The sequence below is a fragment of the Peromyscus californicus genome, unplaced genomic scaffold, assembly GCF_007827085.1.
Source record: "Peromyscus californicus insignis strain IS unplaced genomic scaffold, ASM782708v3 Scaffold_6__1_contigs__length_162567912, whole genome shotgun sequence".
Lineage (NCBI taxonomy): Eukaryota > Metazoa > Chordata > Mammalia > Rodentia > Cricetidae > Peromyscus > Peromyscus californicus.
The window spans coordinates 105,857,818-105,879,707 of NW_026294584.1; the positions used below are offsets into that span (position 1 = coordinate 105,857,818).

The 21,890-nt window shown below is 47.0% G+C and overlaps 1 protein-coding gene across 5 annotated transcripts in view; it reads right to left on the bottom strand.

Moving 5' to 3' along the window:
• Iqsec1 (IQ motif and Sec7 domain ArfGEF 1) overlaps positions 1-21,890 on the bottom strand; it is a 342,158-nt gene that overhangs the window by 207,252 nt on the left and 113,016 nt on the right. For 4 of the 5 annotated variants that reach the window (XM_052721473.1, XM_052721472.1, XM_052721480.1 and 1 more), the window contains exon 2: positions 16,292-16,321. The exons of the other annotated variant lie outside the window; for it this stretch is intronic. In XM_052721473.1, the coding sequence (XP_052577433.1) occupies positions 16,292-16,321 (30 nt within the window). The remainder of the gene's footprint in view (positions 1-16,291; positions 16,322-21,890) is intronic. 5 annotated transcript variants of the gene reach the window in all.

Consider the following 21,890-nt stretch of genomic DNA (forward strand, 5'->3'; position numbering starts at 1 on the left):
ACCTCTCTCTCTTTGTGCTTTGCTCTCTCCCCACCTCACTATCTTTCCCTCTGCTCTCCACACATGCTCCCCCACCCCTCTTCCTCCTAATAAAACTCTCCACTACTAAGCAACCGGGTTCTGTCGTGACCGTGACCTTTATGCCTGTAACCAGCGCAACCAGCTCCGGTTATCATTCTTTCACATGGTACTAGGAAAGTAGTTGGGAACTACATCCTGATCCAGGGAGAGGGAGAGAGAGACAGAGACAGGGATACACACACACAGAGAGAAAAGACAGACAGACAGACAGACAGACAGAGACACAGAGAGAGAGACAGAGACAGAGTGCTGGACCTAGCATGGGGCTTTTGTAACCTCAAAGCCCCTCCTTAGTGACACACTTACTCCAACAATGCCACATCTCCAAATCCCTGTAATTCTTTCAAAAAGTTCTACTCTCTGGTGACCAAGCATTCAAATAGATGAGCCTAGGGGAGCCATTTCCTATCCAAACCACCACACCTAATTCTAACTGGTCATTAGGCCTCTCCTTAAATGTGGGCTTTCCCAACGGTTTCTACCTTGTATATTGGTATAGAATTTGCTGAGTTCAACTGACTGATGGCCTGGATTTGGGTTAATTAGTTGATGAGATAAAATCTAAAGGATTGCAAAGAAAAGCAAAATAAACAGCTGAACTGAGAATCCAGATGCCAACCTTAAACTTTCCAATGTGCAGCCTGCCATGGTCATAGGGCCTTTTGCACTTGTCATTCAGCCCAGAACACAGGGCAGTGCTTATTCTCTGAACATGTTCGGGAGCCTCCACAAGGCGCTCTGACTTTATCTTCTTCCTCATTGTATCCCTAGTCCACTGTGCTGTCAACTCCTGAGAACAGGGCACTCCTCCTGCTTCATTCCCCACTTTGCAGGTTTCTGGAACCACAGCGGGTGTGGAGTGAGTCAGAACTGTGGATCACACATACACTAGGGGTGACAGCGGCTCTCCATTAAATATTTACTGAGTTTACATTGGATGTCGCTACTGACTGGGCTGTGGGAACAGCAATGAAAGACAGAAGAACTTGCTGCTCCCGGTGATTGCACAGTGACCATGACACAATGTGGTGGCTTGAATGAGAATGACCTGATAGGCTCATACGTAAATGCCTGGTCCCCCGTTGGTGGAACTGATTGAGAAGGATTAGGAAATGTGGCTGTATTGAAGGAGGTGTGTCATGGCAGAGGGAGAAATATGAAGTTTCAAAAGACTTATGCCATTCCCAGTGACTCTCTCTCTCCTCCCCCCCCCTCTCTCTGACACTGCCTGCTGCCATGCTCTTAGTCATGATGATCATAGACTCTAATCCTCTAAAACTGTAAGCCCCAAATAAATTCTATAAGTTGCCTTGGTCATGATGTTTTATCGTAGCAATAGAAAAGTAACTAAGACACAGGCCAAGTGCTCAGGGGTCAATGCCACAGAGTAAACAACTCCAAATACAGGAGGATGGGAATAGAGCTGAATGGGCCAGAGCAAGCGTGCCGATGTTAAGAGAGATGTGAGGGAAGTCGGACCACATAATGTCAGGAAAACAGAGAGGACTTGCTCTGGTGATACAGCGCCATGGGTAGGTGCTAAGCACAAGGGCATGGGACTGAATATGGTCTGGGAAGTGGGGGACGAAGAGGGAGAATGTGGGGGGCTAGCTCTGTTTATAGAGTAGGCAAGGGAGGCTCTTCTGAGGTAACATTGGAGGCATGTCCTCACATATGTTTCTGGATTCCATCCTGTGTCCATGCCAGACACCGCTTATTGTGAGGAAGCTGGTGATGGGAACTCCCTGGCCTTGGCCTCCTGACTCTTTTATCATCTACCTATCCCTCTTAAGAAGAATCCTCTTGGAGGTGCACTTTCTAAATACAAACCAATCTATCCAGTCCCTACCTTTGCCACATGGGGGCCACTCTCTCCTTGTCCCATCTTCCAGAAACAGCCCATGCTACAGAGCTCAGAGAAGTCACTCTAAGTAGCCTGTGCCCAGTCTGATCCCCTTCACCATTCCTTCCTCCAGGGCACAGTGACAGCTCTTGCCCCAGGTACATCATTCCCTTGCACCCTGCTATAGACTCTGGTGCTCTGTGAGGTCCTATGAGGATGCACTGGCCCTTCCTGGAACTGTGGGTAGAAAACTGCTCTCCAGGCCCCTTCCCTGCGCCATGCCTACACTCCACCAACCATATACCACACTGTCAAGCCGACACTGCAGACCCTGGGGAGTGAACGGACAAGGAGCCAATGGACAGTACACTGTCACCCATTTTCCATAGCACAATACATTTCCTATGCCATTAAGACTAGAGATTTCGCCGGGCAGTGGTGGCGCATGCCTTTAATCCCAGCACTGGGGAGGCAGAGGCAGGCAGATCTTTGTGAGTTTGAGGCCAGTCTGGTCTACAGAGCGAGATCCAGGAAAGGCGCAAAGCTACACAGAGAAACCCTGTCTCGAAAAACCAAAAAAAAAAAAAAAAGACTAGAGATTTCCCCCAGTACATTCAACCAGCCCTATTCCTAAGCACCTGCGTGCTGGGTTGAAGGGCCAGCAAGGGCTTTCAAGGGAAGATGGAACCACTTGGAGGTCAGGAACACCATGTCCATAGAGGGCAGCTCAGACTGGTCTGGCTGAGCACTACCTCTGAGTCTGTCCCTGAACAGAGCACAGTCAGTTTTCTAATTAAGTGTTTCAACTTGTCAGCTTAGCAGGGAGCACAGCAGTTCCAGAGGCTTCTCTCAAGTGATAATCCAGTTATGCTACAATACTGCAGTCTGTCCCCCCAGTTATTTAATTAGGAACTGCAGGTGTTAGCTGGAAAAGAAGCAGTGTGGATTATTTCAAAACAAGCTCCATCTCTGGGGGAGCCTGGGGTGCAGTGTGGGAGGAGGAAGCAGCCACTGCCCCAGAAGATGCTGGATGCGCTATGTTGGAGGCACTTTCACCGTGAGCCTTCTGCAGAGAGCCAGGATGAGGCTAGGAAAGTATCCGCGTTCCACTGCCATTACCCCAGGGAAAAAAGAACTGAGCATGGGCAGTATAGTCCATAGAGTAGCCCGTCCCAAGGGAAGGACAAAAAAAAAAGTCCCCAGCAAGCCTTCCGGGATAGCCAGGATGAGAACAGAGCAATGACTGGACTTCCCCAATGTCTAACTGGGGCAGACAGTTTCTTCCAGGCTGTGCCAGAAAATTCCTCTGCTTCACGGCCCTGTCAATCAGCAGCTGCCCTCACTCCTACCAGATGGCCACATCTGAGCCCCACCTCCCTCCAATGGCTAAACAGGCAAAGGGAAGATGGGAACTACCTTTCTCCAAAGGAAGACCAGAAGTAATACACATTGCCCATGGAGGGTAAGTTTTTTTCCCACCACAACTTGGCTCAGAGGAGGAGGAGGGCAGGCTGTCTTTGCTGCCCATCTTCCCAGCTACAAGCCAGCTGCAGGGGAGGGGGCTTTCAATGGTTGGATCTGATGTGTTCTTCAAAGACCCATGTGTTAAAAGCTGGGTTGTGAGCCTGAGGTGCTACTGGGATGGGTGGACACTCAAGAAGGCAGGGCCTAGTAGAAGACAAATGACAGAGCTGCCCTTGGAGTAGGCACTGGACCCTAGCTCCTGATTTTCTTCTCTGCCTCTCAAGAGATGAGCATTCTACTCCATCACACATTTCCACCATGATATACCATGCTGCCACAGGCTCAAAGCAACAGGCCCAGGTGATCTTTGACTAGACCTCTGAGAGCCACATTAAATCCCTCCTTTTAGGTTACCCACCCCAGGCATTTGTCTCACAGCCACAGAAAGCTGGCAAGTGCAGTGGTCTAAAGGAGAAATGGAGATTGCTAAGGAGAATCACCAGGTGTCCTTTCCCACTCCTAACTGGCCCCTGCCAGAGATCCCATCATGTGAGAGTCTGTCCTCCTGGTGGATTATGTACATGCTCCATCCTTCCTGATCACTTGAAAACCATAGGTCAGCAGGCACTAATTACTAAATCATGCTGGCACAGGGCTGATGGGAATCCACACCAGCCCTGGGGCTCTCTGGTGGGAGACAGTGGCAGGTTAGAGAAATGTAAGAATGAGAGCAGAGTTCAGAACAGGCATAGGTGGGCCAGGGACACTACTCCACGGGAGAACGTGTAGAGGTACAGGCAGCCTCAATGCCTATACTCACCCCCAAGAAGATGCTGTGAGAAGAGTCCAAAGTATCCGTTGAGATTCAAGACAAACTGTTATCTGCAAGCCCTTGTAAAATCAAAAAGAAAATCATACATTTTCTAGATACAGTGAAACCTCATTGAGGTAAGAATATCCCATCTCCGTTCCTCACTAAGCAGGCCCCACAGATGCTGTCCAATTTGGGCACAAATAATATTGCCTGTATATCCTGCTAGCAAGGAGTCAGAGCAGTGTCCACAGTGCAGGGAGAGAGGATGAAATGGGCCCAGCTCATCTGCAGGCCTTGTAGATGCATACACCTAGAGCAACTTTGCTGAGGCCCATAGATATTGAGAAACCACACTATATGCAGTCCTTCCAGGAGACCAGCCTCTCAGAGATGGTAACAGCCACTGTGTCCCAAGTATTCACTTCAGTATTACTTAAATGGCCTCAAATCACATTGTTTTCAATGCTCTATGCATAGGAATCAGCAGACCAAAGCAGGAGCCCTCCAAGAAATATCACAGCAGGAGTTTGGAGGTCAAGGAAAAGCAGCTGACCCATTTCCAGACCAGCCTTGAACTCCTAATCCTGTTGCCTCTGTCTTCTGAGTTCTGGCATTAGAAGTAGGAGCCATCTACTGACTGGCAATGAGGCATTCTTTAAGTCTGAACAGATTTCCGCGTTCTCAGGCATGCCTGCCTTTCCCACCTTCTTAGTGAAAGGCATGATGCCCTTCCCATTCTTCAGGTCAGAAACCTAACTGTCTCTGGTCCCTTTTATTCCCTCACCCAAGTCAGCACTGGGCCAGCTGCTCCTGTAGGGCCTGCGCTCCTTTGTAAGTCTCTCGAGTCACCTTTCCTTCAGTCTTCTGGGAGTTCCACAGTACTACAGTGCTAGCTGCTGACCACAGCAGGGCCAACTGCGGGAGGGAAGTGTGGCCTGAGGATGAGAATAACTTTAATCACCTTTCAGGAGCACCAGCTTCATTATTATAAGAAACGGAATTCATCAGGGACCACCATCACTATCCCCAGCTCTATGACTTCTCATCTCCAACAGACCTCACCTCAGGGGCCTTTGAACTTGCACTCTCGGCAATGGGAGGCTCTGAAAGGCTGGGCACTGTGCTGATGCCCTCATGACTGGAATCCTACTATCTGCATACTTTTTCCTGCACTAGATGGAAACCTCTGGTTCAGGCATGCCAGATGCACAGAAGCCTGGACTTCCTGCCTGATTTGTCCTGTGGCTGTTTGAGTCTATGCCTGCTGATTCCCAACACTATGATGCCAGGATCTTGGGAACTCAGCATTTTCTGTTCTGCAACTTAAAATGCAGGGGGCATATAGAGTAGATTTTCTCAAGTGACTTTGATACATGCAGGACATTACTCTTACCGTGGTCACCCTGCAGCGCCACAGCTTTGCAAGCTGATTCCTCCTATCTGAAATTCTGTGCCCTTTTATTAATCCCTCCCTCTCTAGGTCTCCTCCCTCCCCAGCCTCTGGCCACTATCTTCTGCTGTTCACTTCTAGTTCAGCTTCCTTAGGTTTAGTATAAGTGAGATAAGGCAGGATTTCTTTCTGGGGCGATAGACATGTTGCATGATAGCCATCCCACAATATGTCTATATCTATACAACATGTGTGTCCCATAAATCATTCAAATGACTGTGGTTGATATATTGTACACCCCAATAAACCTATCTGAGGATCAGAGAACAGAACAGCCATAATATTAAACATAGAGGTTAGGCAGTGGTAGCACACGCCTTTAACCCTAGCATTCCAGAGGCAGAGATCCCTCTGGATCTCTGTGAGTTCAAAGTCACACTGGAAACAGCCAGGCATGGTGACTCATGCCTTTAATCCCAGGAAGTGAGCCTTTAATCCCAGGAAATGATGGCAGAAAGCAGAAAGGTGTATAAGGCGTGAGGACCAGGAACTAGAGCTGGTTAAGCTTTTAGGCTTTTGAGCAGCAGTTCAGCTGAGATCCATTTGGATGAGGACTCAGAGTCTTCCAGTCTGAGGAAACAGGATCAGCTGAGGAATTGGCAAGGTGAGGTGTTTGTGGCTTGTTCTGCTTCTCTGATCTTCAAGCATTCACCCCAATACCTGGCTTTAGGTTTGATTTTATTAATAAGACCATCTAACAATTTGTGCTACAAATGAGGCTGATCAAAAATGACCTTAAGCCTGGTGGTGGTGGTGCACAACTGTAATCCTAGCACTCAGGAGTCAGAGGCAGGTGGATCTTTGTGAGTTCAAGGCCAGCCTGGTCTATAAAGAAAGTTCCAGGACAGTCAGAGCTTTTACATAGAGAAACTCTGTCTTGGAAAAAAAAATGAGCTTGAAGACAGCATCCAGGAGGCAGAGGCAAGCAAATCTCTGAGTTTAAGGTCAGCCTGATCTACAGATTGAGTTCCAGGAGCCAGAGCTACACAGAGAAACTCTGCTTCAAAAACAAAACAAAAAAAACAAATAAACAAACAAACCCTCTCCAAAAAAAGACCTTAACAACACCTCACCAGCTGTACCACTCAGAACAGGCCCTGTGCCTCTCCTAGGCAACACAGTAGAACTGGACCTGTAGGCAGGGGTAGGGGGTAGGGGTGATCCAGTCCTGAGGGCAGGAGAGGAGTATAGCTGGTTGCTGTGGATATCGCTCTGTATGCTGTGAATGTGTTGCTCTGATTTGGTTGATAAATAAAAGGCTGATTGATCAATAGCCAGGCAGGAAGTATAGTATCGGCGGGACAAGCAGAGAGGAGGATTCTGGGAACAGGAAGGTGGGGTCAGGAGTCGCTAGCCAGACACAGAGGAAGCAAGATGTAAAAGTACTGGTAAGCCACAAGCTATGTGGCAACTTATAGATTAATAGAAATGGGTTAATTTAAGATATAAGAACTAGATAGCAAGAAGCCTCCCACGGCCATACAGTTTATAAGTAATACAAGTCTCTGTGTGTTTACTTGGGTCTGAGAGGCTGCAGGAGCCGGGCAGACACAGGGAAACTCCAGCTACAGCTGGTACCACCTCCCTCATGGTGGTGTGAGCAAGGAAAGATGCCTTCCCACCTCTCACTCCATCCACCAGCAGGGGAAGGAGCTGACCCTTCCCTTTACCAGCTGCAACACTCAGGAAAGCAGGCACTGCACCCCTCTAGGCAGCACAGCGGAGCTGACCCTGTTGGTGGAGGCGCAGCTGAGCTGACCCTGAGGGTGTGAGAGTGGGATATCTGGCAACACCACCCTGTCATATGGTAGTAAAGGCAGGGAAAGATGCTCTCCCCACCCCTTGCCTCTGCCACCTGTTGTGGACAGGGACCTGACCCTCTCCCATTACTAGCTGCAGCACTCAGGAAAGTGGGCCCTGCACCTTGCCTGGGCAGCACAGCAGGGCTGACCCTACTGAAAGGGGTATGGGTGAACTTGCCCTGAGAACATGAGTGTGGGAGATCTGGCCCTGACCCTCATCTGCCATATGGTGGTGTGAGTGGGGGAGAGATGCGCCCCCTCCCCACCTGAGGTCATAAGAGCAGGAGAGCTGTCCCTACCTCTCACCAGCTGCAACGCTTGGGAGAGTTACCCCTGCACCTTGCCTGGGCAACACAGTAGAGCTGGCCCTGATGGTCCAGGAGGGCATGAAGGCAGGAGAACAGAACCTGCCCCTTGCTCACTGCTACAAGGAGTGAACTAGTGGGGCAATGCTGGAGAGCTCACCCTGGTGGTGAAGACAGGGGAGAGTTGGTGGACTGATCAAGCCTGCAACTACCCAGGCCCAGAACCAGGGTTATGAGTTGGCCCACCCCAACACCCACCTCATCTATGATCTGCTGGAGCATATGAAGGGGCCAGTTCTGCAGACTCAAAACTGAACAATCTCCATGATACAGGGCAACAATAAGATATCTAGGAGGAGACTCAGTAAGGGCCCAGCATCAATAGTGTAACAGAAACCAGAGGCCTCAAACTAGACCAATGACTCTTTGCAATGAACACATTCAAGTAAAGATATATGGATAAAGGGGTTTACTGTACAACTCACTGTATTACACTATAGCTTCCATGATGAGGTTTTTCCTTCCCCCCTCTTTTTTTTCTCTTAAATTTTATTTTATTTGTGGGGGTTGCAAGGGCAGAGGGTGGATATGAAGGGATGGGAAAATAAATGGGATCAAGAGGCATGAAGTGGAAGACACAAAGAATAAATAAAAAGTTTAAAAAACTTTTTAAAAAAAGTGCAGCTACAATGCAGAAGTGCAGCTGACCACCTACCATCTTGGTTCTGTGGCTATCCCTGTTGTCTTGCCTCTTACTGAAGCTACTTTTCTCCCTAGTCTGGGGTGTTAATTTCAGGCTAGAAGGCAATGGCATATTCTTAGAACATTCGTGGCAGTCCTCCTGGTCACCCCCTTCACCTCACTCAACAGGCTAGTCTAGTTACTCCCTGTGTGTCATGTTGGAGCATGAGGTATATGGCTATTGCTTCATCCAATTTCCTCTTTGGTAGAGGTTCCTGGATCCTCCAAGAGGCATAACCATGTCAGTCACTACAACCATGATTATGGGTTTGGGGTGGCTGGAGAGAATCTTGCTAGAGTGTAAATACCTGAGCTCTAGTGTCCATGACATGCTGTGACCATGTGGGCCTCTGCCTGGGGCCCAAGATTAAAAACTGATGATGCAGAAAAGTGACTTGTAGTGTTATACTCTGTACTGAGGACTTGTTGATGGTCCCTCTAAGTTGGCTAAACTCTGTAACTATGAAGTAAAATGGAGGACTCGTAGATATGTTCCTCAGGACCAGAGCAGCTTATACCTGGCTATTCACTTGGTGTCCAGGCCAAAGTCACTGGCCTTGGCATTGCCTCCAACATCCAAGATGATGTTGCTGGACTTCAGAACTACAGTGTAACTATTCACAATCTGCCCGTAGACCCTCCAGAATCCTCCTCCTGCAGGTGTGCAGCCTATAAACTTGTGTGGCCTCCCTGACCTGTGTGCTTCATCAACACTCACTACTACATTACCACTAGCCATACTACTAAGGTTAACTAAATTTTTTTTAAAAAAGGAAAAGCAATAAATAAATCAAAAGCTAGAAGAAAAAAAGAACTAAAAATAAAAACCAAAGTCCCAATCTAGCAAACAAGAAAGGTAGCCACAAGTCCCACTGCATGGGCTAAAATTCAGCCTGGCCTCGCTCTTACATACATGGTCTGTAATCCCCTGTCTCCTTCTGGAAGCAAAGCAGAAAACAGACCAATCATAGCTTGGTGTATCCTGCAGTGGTCATCTCCCCTTTCGGCCTCAAGGACACTTTCAACTACGATGATGATGATGACGATGACAACGACAGACCGTGGAAGCTTTCACATCAGTGGATCATGGAGATTGATATTTACTTGTTAAGTGAGAGAGAAGGATGGAGGTGTACAAGTGCAGTGTTCCGTGTTATTGAAGCTATACTGCAGAGTGGTGAACACTGAATGTTAAGTATATCCTTGTGGGAACCACAAAGAAACAGCTATACAACACACCTAAGACGAAAGGGGTAGGAATTGAATGTTTCACTACAAAAATAAGCTGAAAAGGAAATAAGCTGGAAAAAAGGAGCAAAGACATAGAAAACAAGGAATGAATGGCAGAAGTCCTTATCAGTAATTGATTTAAGTTGAAAGAGATTTGACACTCTACTCAAAAGATGGGTATGTGCTGGAGAGATGGCTCAGTGGTAAAGAGCACACACTGATCTTGCAGAGCACTCAGGTTTGGCTCACAGAACCCACAACCACCTATAACTCCTGCTCCAGGGAGATCCAATGTCTCTGGTCTCTGTAGGCATCTGCACATGTGCACATCTCCACTCACAAACACACACATAATTAAAAAATAAATCTAAAGCAAAAACAAAAGACAGGCAGAATGAATAGAAAGAAGTATTTGGCTGTCTGTTTAGAACTGCCTACCAAAGAACATCCAGCCTGAACAGGATCTCAGGAAACATGTCTTAGGCAAAGGGAATGACAAGGCCAGAGGGCCTGGGCATCCATGAGTTCAGAGCAGGAAGGCCAGAAGTATGATGACCAGAGAGGTGGAGCAAGAACCAATGGAAAGATGAAAGACACTCTGAGAATGGGACATTCTTTTTTCTGTGTGAAGTGGGGGAAACTGAGGCTCAGGGAAAGGGAGCCCTTCCTTATGGGCAATTGCAGCCCATGTGTTCTCACACATGGTTCCAGAGTCCTCATGTGCTCACACCCTGATCCTGGGTCACGGAGTCATCACCTTCTAAGTATGTACTCAAAATGAGAACCACAAGAATTCAGAGACAGGCTTTTTAAGCAGACGTAGTAACCCAGTTAAATCCCCACTGAGTCCATCAGTAGTCTTTCCACACACACACCCCCAGTCTCTCTGGACCATCTCCTAAGCAGGCACCAGCTAATTCTAAACACATAGGTAGCTTTTTGCCTACTTTGAATTTGACTTGAATCTAATTCCTGTAACGTGTTTCTACTTGTGTAAGGAATGGGCCAATGGTGCCTCCAGAATCAAGCAGAACACATACATACACTGTGTTGTATATCAGTGTTGGTGTCCTGTAGCTTTTTCTTACTAGTTGAAACATTCTCTCCTGGAGTGAGAAGAGAAGCTCAGAAGACTCAAGGAAGCCAACAAAACTCATAAAGCTCAGAAAGTGCAGAAATCTTAGACTTGAGAAGCTCAGAAAGTTACAAGACACATGAGTCCCACTCATGAGGTTCTCCTAAAAATATACAGGATGTAAATAAACTATTGAGGACTACTCAGTACAGCTGCCTGCAAACTGTACAGGGGGTTCCAGGGATACAGCTTTCATGAGCTGTCATCCACCCTGGGGTGATTAAGGTGCCCAAGCATCACCCTGTAGGTAAAACTAGTAAACTCAATGGTTTCCTAGAATAGATTTAGATGGCTGTTATTGGTGCTCTCTCTGGAATGAATAGATGTTTTGTTTGTTTGTTGTTTTGCTTTTCATGTGTCCCAAGAAAAGTCACACAACACAGTTGGAGATCCACAATGCTCTGGCTTTACAGCACTCTAGATATAATTCAAAGAAGCATTGTTGAACTGGAAGGCTATCCTGAGAAAATTACTCAGGATATGGTACTGAGAATCTGGAAGACAGAAAGTAAAAAGCTCTGAAATCAATAATGTCCCCAGAAACTTCAATCAGAACTCTGGTATGGGAGTAGAATGCATGGTGGATAGACAAATGGAAACTCCCCAAGTTGTTCAAGACAACATGGGCTCCCTCAGAAACTGCTTGGACATTCAAAGAGTTGTGCCAGCAAAGACTAGTAGGGAAAGGAGAAGAAAAGGAGAAAGTATCACAGTCACTAAATGTGCCATATACTGTCTGCTTTCCACATCCCCACATATTTTTGTGTGCCTTAATTGGTCCACTGACTTTGAGAATGAAATCCTTGCTCCCATGCCCTCATGGAGCACACACACCCACCCATTGGTTTCCATGGCCTTGGTGAGAATAAGGCATGCACACAGTATGTGCTCAATAAAGACTTCTTAATGAGTGTGAACACTGAAATTTGTTCAGTGTCAGACCCAAGCTAACAAAGAAGTTAAGAGAAAAACAGATTTAAATTCAGAATTGTCTGACCCCAGTACCTGTACTGATTCCACAATGCTAAGCCATGTCTGTGCATACCATGTTATAGTTTCTATCTGAAAGCTTATGTGTTCCAGGTTTGGTCCCAACAAAGCTGTCAGGGTTCAAAGATGGAGCTTTTTTGTTTTTTGTTTTTTTGGTTTTTCAAGACAGGGTTTCTCTGTGTTGCTTTGCGCCTTTCCTGGAACTCACTCCGTAGACCAGGCTGTGCTGTGGGATGTTCTGTATGTCAAATGTGTTGCTGATTGGTCAATAAATAAATCATTGATTGGCCCGTGGCCAGGCAGGAAGTATAGGCGGGACAAGGAGGAGAATAGAGCGGGGAAGTGGAAGGCTGAGTCAGAGAGACACTGCCAGCCGCCATCAGGACAAGGAAGATGTAAAGTACCGGTAAGCCACAAGCCACGTGGCAAGGTATAGATTAATAGAAATGGATTAATTTAAGCTGTAAGAACAGTTAGCAAGAAGCCTGCCACGGCCATACAGTTTGTAACCAATATAAGTCTCTGTGTTTACTTGATCGGGTTTGAGCGGCTTGGGACTGGCGGGTGAGAGAGATTTGCCCTGACTGTGGGCCAGTCAGGAAAAATCAAGCTACAAGGCTGGCCTCGAACTCACAGAGATCCGCCTGCCTCTGCCTCCCGAATGCTGGGATGAAAGGCATGCACCACCACCGCCTGGCTGTGATGGATAGTTTTATGTCAACTTGACACAAGTTCATTTGAGAGGAGGGAATCTCAATTAAGAAAATGCCTCCATAAGACTGGGCTGTAGGCAAGTCTGTAGAGTATTTTCTTAATTAGTGATTGATGAGGGAAGGCCCAGCCCATTGTGGGTGGTTCCATCCCTGGGTAGGTGGTCCTGGGTTCTATAACAAAGCAGGCTGAGCAAGCCATGTGGGACAAGCCAGTAAGCAGCACCCCTCCATGGCCTCTGCATCAGCTCCTGCCTCCAGGTTCCTGTCCTGTTTGAGTTCCTATCATGACTTCCTTTGATGATGAACAGTGATATGGAAGTATAAACCAAATGAACCATTTCCTCCCCAACTTGCATTTGGTCATGGTGTTTCATCACAGCAATAAAAACTCTAACTCAGACAGAAGGTGATTAGATCATAAGTGCTGTGACCTCATCATCAGATTAATCCATTTATGGATTCATAAGTTAATGGGCTACTGAGAGGTGGTAGAAACTTTAGGAGGTGGGGTCTAGTTGAAGGAAGTAGGTCACTCCAGCACCACCACATGCACTATCATAATGTTCTGTTTTGTCAGAGGCCCAAAGGGATGAGGTTATATACCACAAATTACAGCCTTTGAAACCACAAACCAAACCAAATCTTTCCTACTTCTGAATTATTCTTCTCAGGTATTTTGTCACAGCAATGGAAACTGACTAACATTCATCCCAAAGCCCAGACTGGCTCAGCCTTCATTTAGCAAGGCTTCAGGAAAATCTTCTGCCTCTCTCTGGTCTCCAAAGCCAAAAGCATAGTTCTTTTAACCTGTCATGGGAAACACTCATGAACTGTTTAGCAGTTCTCATGAGAAAAATGAAATATATACATACATACACATATACATATATATATATATACATATATATGTATGTGTGTGTGTGTGTGTGTGTGTGTGTGTGTGTGTGTGTGTGTGTGTATATATATGGGTTTAGAGTTGAAGAAAAGGGCCTAGATAATTTAAAAGGCCATCTTGTCTATGGATAGAGCAAGATACATGTTTACCAAAACCAGATCCATTTTGTCTAATTGCTTTCACTAGTGCAAAGCCCAATCATTCCCCAGCTAAGCAATCCTCCAGCCCCTGCTCCCAACCTCGAGTTGCTTGATGCTGCCTTTGGAAAACATGTCACAGTTCAGAGACCTAAAGAAGAGGGACAAGCTACATGGAACCACCTTATTCCTAACTGTCAGAAGCAAATTTTCCACACATCCATGAGCTCATGCTTATGAAGTGGGCACATATTCAACCTTGGACAGTGCCTGTGATGGAATGATGCAGTCATCTCCTCAAGAGGCTCCTCTCAGAATTATGCAGGGCTTTGTTAATACAAATTTCTGGGTCCCATTAGGCACCCAACGGCCTTGGGAGTCTCAATTTTCAGCAAGCACAATGGGCCCCACTGCTGTGCAAAGGCTTTGCAGTGAGACATGCAGGTTCTGCACTAGAAAGGCTGCAGTATTTGCGACAAGCTATGTGGTGGCATTCATTGCTCTCAATTTCCTTCAACTGAGAGAACAGAGCAATCACATATGTCTGAAGGGTGGAGTAAGCTGTGCAATAAGGTAGGTGGGCTGTGCAGATGAGGCACATCCCTCATTGAATGTTATTTAGTCCTCTTACTGAGCATTTTGACAGCAAAGTTCATCTCACGGGTTTGACAAGCAGCCAGTAAAAGAAAAGGTGTAAGGTTGACCTGTGGAAAGTGTTTGCATTTCAAACAGCCTCGGCCTTCCTTCCCAGCCTGCCTGCATCTCTCCATTCCTCTGGAATCCAAATTCTACAACCGTCTTTTCTCCCAAGCCACCCTCCCTCCAATAAAATATCATTAGAGGATTCAAATTCAGGGCCTCCAGAGCTCTCTCTAAATGGAATCATAAGTAGACACATGGTCCCAGGAACAATGACCAAAGTCCTGCGTTTGCAAAATTGTTCAGAAAAAATGAGTCATTTCATTTGTGGAAAATGAATACATCTGATCTTGCAACGTTTTTGCCTGGGGAAAAGTGGTGCACATGAATTCCCAAACACGCTCAGGCCCAAAACAGCTCCCTGTTAAAGAGGTTCAGAGAATCTGCCAGAAGGCTGCAGCTTGCGTCACAGGAATTCAGGAAGAGTACCCCCACCAAGCAGGGCCCTAGACAGGGTGAGGTGTCCTGGCTCAGGGTGTGTGTGACCTTCACTCTGAGCAAAGACAGTTCATTCTTGGCATCCATTGCATCTGACTTTAGCTACGGGCACCCCGAGCAGGTAGTATGCAGCCTGCTTATAGTCCATAGGAGAAGCCCACACCCCAGACATCAATCAGTCCCAACTCCAAAGTAAAAAAAAAAAAGCACTCTTACTGGGTTCCTTCCTCCTCAGACTGTTCTTTATTTTTAGCTAATTGTTTGAATGAATAGTATAGAATATGGTTCATGCAAGAGGACTGCTATATACACGCCAAGGAGGCCCCTGCTCCTAGCTGCCGAAGAGGTCTCTTACTAGCGTCTTTATTTCTTTCCGCCTCTTTTGTGGTCTCACACCCACTCTTTCTTGTGGAAAAAGAGATTGGATGCATGGGTTCCCTCACCTGCCATCTCCTTAACCACTCACTCCTGAACTTTTTTCCCCTCAGCACAAGAGCTTCCTTGTTCTTCTCACAATAGGCCCACTTCAGCTGCTTCACTGGCTGTCCCATCAAGTGGCTCTAGTCACCCATCTGATCCCTCCTTCCATCTCCTGGCCAGTCTTGGTCCCGAGGCTATCACTCCTCTTTGATGTCAACTCCCTCTGCTGCCAGCCTGGATAATCCCCTTACTACTGCACACAGCCCTTTTAGGACTCTCCCTTTGGCCCTTCTCAGTATACCTTTGCTTCCTGATGGATGGCTCAGGAGCTCTAGAACCTTTCGTTCCATGCCGACTTTCTAGCTGTTGCCCATCTTCCCGGGAGATGCAGTCACTCTACCCTCCATGTCCCATCGTCAGGGTGCCTAGAGAACCTTCAACACTGACAGCCCAGATCCACCAAGCTGGACCTTGAACTACACACCAGCCATCTTAGCCATTACCCAGAGACCTACACGTCCATCAGAGTTCAGAGCCCACAGGCTCTTAAGCTGCCTCTTCGTCTCTCCCTCCTATTATCATGGTCCCTGTGATAGAGGCAGAGGCACTGACATGCAGAGCTCCTGCTCATCTTGGCCCCTCCCTTTGGCCCAGTCACTGTTCCCACTGCAGACAGTACACCAAGTCCATCTACATACTCATTAGGTAGGGCAAGAAGGGACAAAAAACCTCCCTGTGTTCCCTGCCCCATGGAGACACATCCATGTGGCAGTCAAGAGGTGAGAGTTTATCCCACACCAAACATCTTAAAGATTTATCACATTGTGCCCATCCCAACCCCAGCAGTGACAGCCCAAACCAGTCACAGCTTAAGCACAGTAGGACACTAGCAGCCTTATCAAGGAGAAACAACCAACACAGGTAACCTGAACTTACTCTAAACCAGGAAATGTCTACACCATAAACACAGGTTTGTATGCTTCTACACAACATGCCAGGGCCCCTGAGACAGCAGGCCAGGGCCAGAGCAGGGGTCAGAGAGGCAGAGAAACCCACAGGGAAAAAGTCAAAGCACATGGTTTCTGAGGGCCACTTCCGAGACAGACACACAGAAAAAGTAGATGAAATACATACCTGATGCTACGGGAGCTTTCTTCTTCAGACCTGCAATGAAAAGAACACATACTTAGATACCACATCTTCCACTCAAGGGACAGGGACACACAGACTCCTCAGCTATTCCTAAGACCCGTTCCCAGCACAGTAGATTGCCAGCAGGCCCAGCCCCAGCATGGCTTGGCTGTTCATTTCACTCGAGTCCACCTTGCAAGCCACCCCTCCCAGAACTCTTGGGGCTTCATTCTCTTTATTGCTTGGACTCATGTCATCCGAGGAGTTGGTGGCAAACTCAGGAGAAGGGCTTGTTGCTCAGAAATGCTGTACAGGGAGCATACCAGAAGCTAGGTAAATGAATGAGTAAGGAAGGGGCTGAAGGTCCCCCTGTGTCCCCTGAAGGAGTCCTCGGAGTGATTCCCATTGCCATCTCTACTTTCAAGAATCCAGAAATCAATGACAGCCACTTCTCAGAACAGACAAAACTAAATGTCCAGAAGCTGGACATTAGATTCTATTGCACAAGTCTCACACAGAATTAAAAGCACAAGGTGCCAACAGAGCTACCTTCTTTCTCCACTCTAAGAAGGTGATTTGGGGTTAAATCCCCTACAGCTAATGACTGAAGCCTTAGGTAGGCTTCCTGGAGCAAGGAGAAAACACCACAACACACATTCAGGAATTTTGTATCTGGATGCTCCAATCTGGATTTTATCACCAGAAAGCAAAGAGAAATAAAAAGGTACTTAATCGAAGTCAGACAGCTTATCTTTCTGCCCAAGGCCTGTAGCTAACTCTTCAGCACACACAGGACCAAGACAGCTTCCCCAGAAACCGGCCTTTCTGACCAGTCTCAGCCTCCTCCATGAACTACGCAGTAACCATTAGAGGGAGAACAAGTACAGTTTCCCATTTATCTGTGGTGGATATGTACTGAGGACCCAGAAGATGGCTGAAACCACAGTTGGTACCAAGCCCTAAGTGATGGTTAATCTTGACTATAAAATTACTAAAGCACACCCAAGGGTGTCTGTGAGGGTGTCTCCAGAGGCGATTAGATTCTAAAAGCTCTGACCTGATCTATGGTTTGATGGATCCACTGATGGATTCAAGTGTGGGAGGTGCTGTGGCTGCAGAAGGTGGGGCATGGTTGGAGGAAGTGGGTTGTTAGGGCTGTGCTTTTGAAGGGTGTGTGTGGGCCCTGGCCCTGGCCCGTTACTTTTCTTGGCTTCCTGGCCATCATGATGTGAGCAGCTTTGTTCTTCCACACCCTTCAGCCACAATGTTCTGCCTCACCACAGTCTAGAACAAGGCAGCCAGCTCTCCGTGGCTGGAACCCTCTAAAACTAAGAGCCAGAATAAATTTTCCTTCCTTTAAACTATTGGCTTCAGACACTTGTCATGGGGATGAAAAGTCTGACACTTGCTGTAATTTAGTGCCTTTTTCGTCTTTATGGAGCACTCAGGCATCATGGCCATAAATTCTTAAGTTTGAAGTATGACAGCAAACATGCCAATTTCTTTTTTCCTTTCCATGACTGCAGACAGATGATTTACTCTTACCATACCTCAGCTACGATTTTCCTTAGTAGGTCAAGAACTTTTCACCTTTGCACTCTGAGCAAGTACTTAACAGCTGCTCCTTGGTGCCTCTCAGTTGCCACTGTCACTACTCTTGTTTTGAGATCACTGTTAATTAAATGAGGGTCACTTGAGTACAAGCACTGTGATATCGACATAGAACTGATCCTTGGGACAGCCGATGAATGACTAACAAGGGGTAACATATACAGCATGGATACACTGGACACGTCCTAGGAAAGATGGAGCAGGAGGGTATAAGATTTATCACACTGATTAGTGTGTAATTATAAACACAGCACGGGGGCTGAAGCGAAGGCTTAGTGAGTAAGAACATTTGCTACTCTTCCAGAGGACGCAAATCCAGTTCCAAGCATCCATATCAAGTGGCTCATAACCTCCTGTAACTCCAACTTCAGGGGATCAATGCCCTCTTCTGGCCTATGTGGGTACCTCCTCACATGGCACACACACACACACACACACACACACACACACACACACACACACACAAATAAAAATAAATATTTTTAAAGGACAAGGGTTTTTTGTTGTTGTTGTTGTTGTTGTTAATAAGCAGCATGATTTTTTTTCTGGAATGTTCATTTAATACTTTTGGATTGTGATTGAGTGTAGCTGACAAACGCACAGAAAGCACATCCCTAGACAGGTAGAACAACTGAGGTTCCCAGCAATAAGTGTTCCGGGTACCTAAGCACTATTGAAAAGGCACCAGGCTCCCTATGCAGCAGTTCAGTGTGGGTATCAGAGCATGAAGCGAGGGTCACGCTACTCTACACAGGCAGGGGGTGGGGGTGGTCGTGGGATGTGGGAATAGTCAAAAGGCCCCAAGTGGTCTCCTGGCCCCAGAGGGCTAGGGACAAGGTCCCACTGAGCACTGGGGAGCTGAAGACTCCACGAAGCCATTCCCAGCCTGAAGAGAATCTAGTCACAGCAACAGGAAAGGCAATCCCCAGGAGCAGAGACCAAGAGTTTTTGTGTTTTACTTTGTCGTTTGATCACAGCTAGGAGAGAAGAGAAAGTACGTAGGGGACAACAGGGGGAGAGGGGAGAGAGAATGAGAACAAACGTGTGTCATATACACATGTGTGTGCAGGCATACATCTCAATCCTAACCTCCTTCTAGGTTGTGCTGCCTTACAAAGCCATGCCTATCCTGTGAGCCTCTAGGGAGGCCCCTATGGGGAGGGACTAAGTAGTTTAGCTTGTTGCTGAAACATTGAAAGGCCCTAGATGTGCAGACATAGAAACTAACTCTGACCCTGAGCAATTCCATATGTCCTCCTGTGGTGGCTATTCTTGGCTGTCAACATGTCTGGATCTATGCGTTTCTTAGTTTTTATTGTCAGTTTGACACAACCTAGAGTCAACTGGAAAGAAGAAATCACAATTGATGAAGTGCTCAGGTCAGACTGGCCTATGGCAAAGTCTGAGAGGAACTGTCTTGATTGATGAATGGTGTAGAAGGTCTCAGTCCATTGCAGGAAGGACCAACCCTAGGGAGGTGGATCTGGACTATATAAGAAAACTAGCCGAGTGTGAGCCAGTGAGTAAATCAGTAAGCCGTATTCTTCCATGGTTTCTGCTTCAGTTCTTGCTCTGACTTCCCTTGATGATGGATTGTGACCAGGGAGTTGTAAGCTAAAATAAACTCTCTTCTCTCGCAAGGTGCTTTTGATCAGAGTGTTTCATCATAGCAACAAAAAGAAAACTAGAACACCTCCATAGCCTGACCCCACTTAGTGTTTGTGAGTTCCCCTGAGATTGCTTTGCATGGCTGCAGGGCATCTGGCCACTCTCTTTGAAATCACAACCAGTCTGATCTCCATAGGGAAGTCTTCCTTGGGAACTCTTGGCCACTGCTTTTAGGGTATCTCTAACTGTGGGTGCAGTTCAACAAACATGGAGATAGCATGCATTTGCTATCTTAATCGTTTTGGGGTCCTGTATTATGCAGCCACAGATGATTTGCATGTGGTTCCTCCCAGTGGCTCTCTCATGGCACACTGAAGGTGGCTTCTATTTAGCCTCACATGAGGCTCTCTCACTACTGCCTGTCCACTCAGTAAATAAATGTCCATCATGTCCACTGTGCAGCCCCAGGGATCACACAGGCAGAGACTTCTTGCTCTATGGCAGAGTTATATCAAGGTCAGCTCAAGCCAGTAGTCCTAGCAACCTGGAATGCTGCAAGACCAGGAGATGCCAGGTAATAAAGCAGAGCCCTGAGCTGCCAGTCTCTAGGACTGAGGCCAGTACTGGTCCTGACTGGCTTCCATGTGGATTCTAAAGTCATTCAACCTGTGTAAGCCTTAATTTCCTTATGGATTATAGAGGAAAACAACAATTAGCCCTCAAGAATATAATAAAGAGAAAACCCAGATGCTCAGCACTTAGTAGCTGCCAACTAGGCTGCATTTTTTTTGCCACCTGTCTGCATGTAAAATGGAGACTATACAGTGCCCCAGCCATGAGGCTGCTTTGTGGATGCTCTGAGGCTGACCATGGGGCTTACAGGAATATTGGAGACTTCCGGAATGGCTGCAGTGTTTGAAGAGCTGAGCCACACATGGACCTGGCATGGAGCAAGTCAAGACATGTCTGTGTGGGAAATTGTGGTAAAACAGCTCATACCTCATCTCACATTCACAAGATGCCCCTGAACACCATCAAATTGAATTGCTAGTTCAAGAGCAGAAGCTGCTAATTTGGAAACAAGATGCAGAAAGCTGCAGAAACTCTGAGATGAGGTCTCTATGATTAATGTGCAGGTGTGCACACACGTACCCATAGGGGCATGCATCTATACACAGGGATATTAATATGTGAGCTTAGGGGTAGGCATGTGTCCCTATGTGAGTATGTCTTCATTTTACATTAATATGCACATGTTGGTATACATGTATGCCAATTCATGTGCATATATGTGTTTGATGGCTACATGGGTATAAATGTGTGCAGGGGGCTATGCATTGCGTCTGTGTGGTATGTGGAATGCATGCACTTGACTATGGTTCTGTCGTCAATGAGCATGGGAAGAGGCAGCAGAGGATCCAAAGTGTCCCTGAACCCTCTGGTTCCTTCCAAGGAAGATGAGCACTCAGAGTAGGACAGATTTCTAAACTGAAGGGGACAGGTGTAAGGTCACAGGGGTCACCCTTACACTTGCTGACAGGTCTTCAAAGCCAAGAAGATCCATTCACTGTGCCTGTGCTGAAGTCCCAGATGCTATAGTTTGTGGTGTTTGAGAGACCAGGAGATGAGCACTGATTTGAAAGGGGAATGACAAGGACAAGAGGAAGAGAAGGCGGGTCAGCCTAGCTGCTATCAAGTTGTCTTCATGCTTCTCCTCCTATACAGGTAGCCAAGGGCTTCAGCAAGCAAAGAAAGGCAGGTGCTGGCAGAAGACTGCTCAGGCTGGTGTGCACTGGCATGCCAAGTCCTTCTGGGCCTTACTGGACTTAGGGACCTCTACAAATTGAAATCTTTATCTCCGAGACAGCTGGGGTCTGCAGAGGGCTCTGCCACTCTGAATAAATGCCTACCCAAAAAAGAAGGTCACCATGAGCAATGCAGGGTAGTGCAGAAAGAGACTCTGGATGGCAGAGGATAGAAATGTCTATTTCTCACACAGCAGCTGACACCAGGGTCCATGCTTGTGCGTCATAGACTGTGGGGTTCCATGGCAACAGCCGGGTGGGTAAATTGTTCAGGCTGGGCTGTTCTCTGCTATGCGAGATCCAAACTTGGTCCCGAGTACTGGCATCTCGGTCCTAACACCCACAAAGAAATCCCCCTAGGCAAGAAGGGATTCTGTCATTGGCAGTCAAGTGTCAGGATTAGTATAAATTCAAGTCTGAAGCCACCACCAATCTTGTATGGTGACAAGCAGAAAAGCCTAAGAAAAACAAGTAAAAATCAAGTGTAATCTTCCACATAAGGTCATTACTGTTACACTCTTCAAGTCCATGGTACACTGGCATTCCTATGCATCTTTTGCTGTAGTAGAAGTGATGCA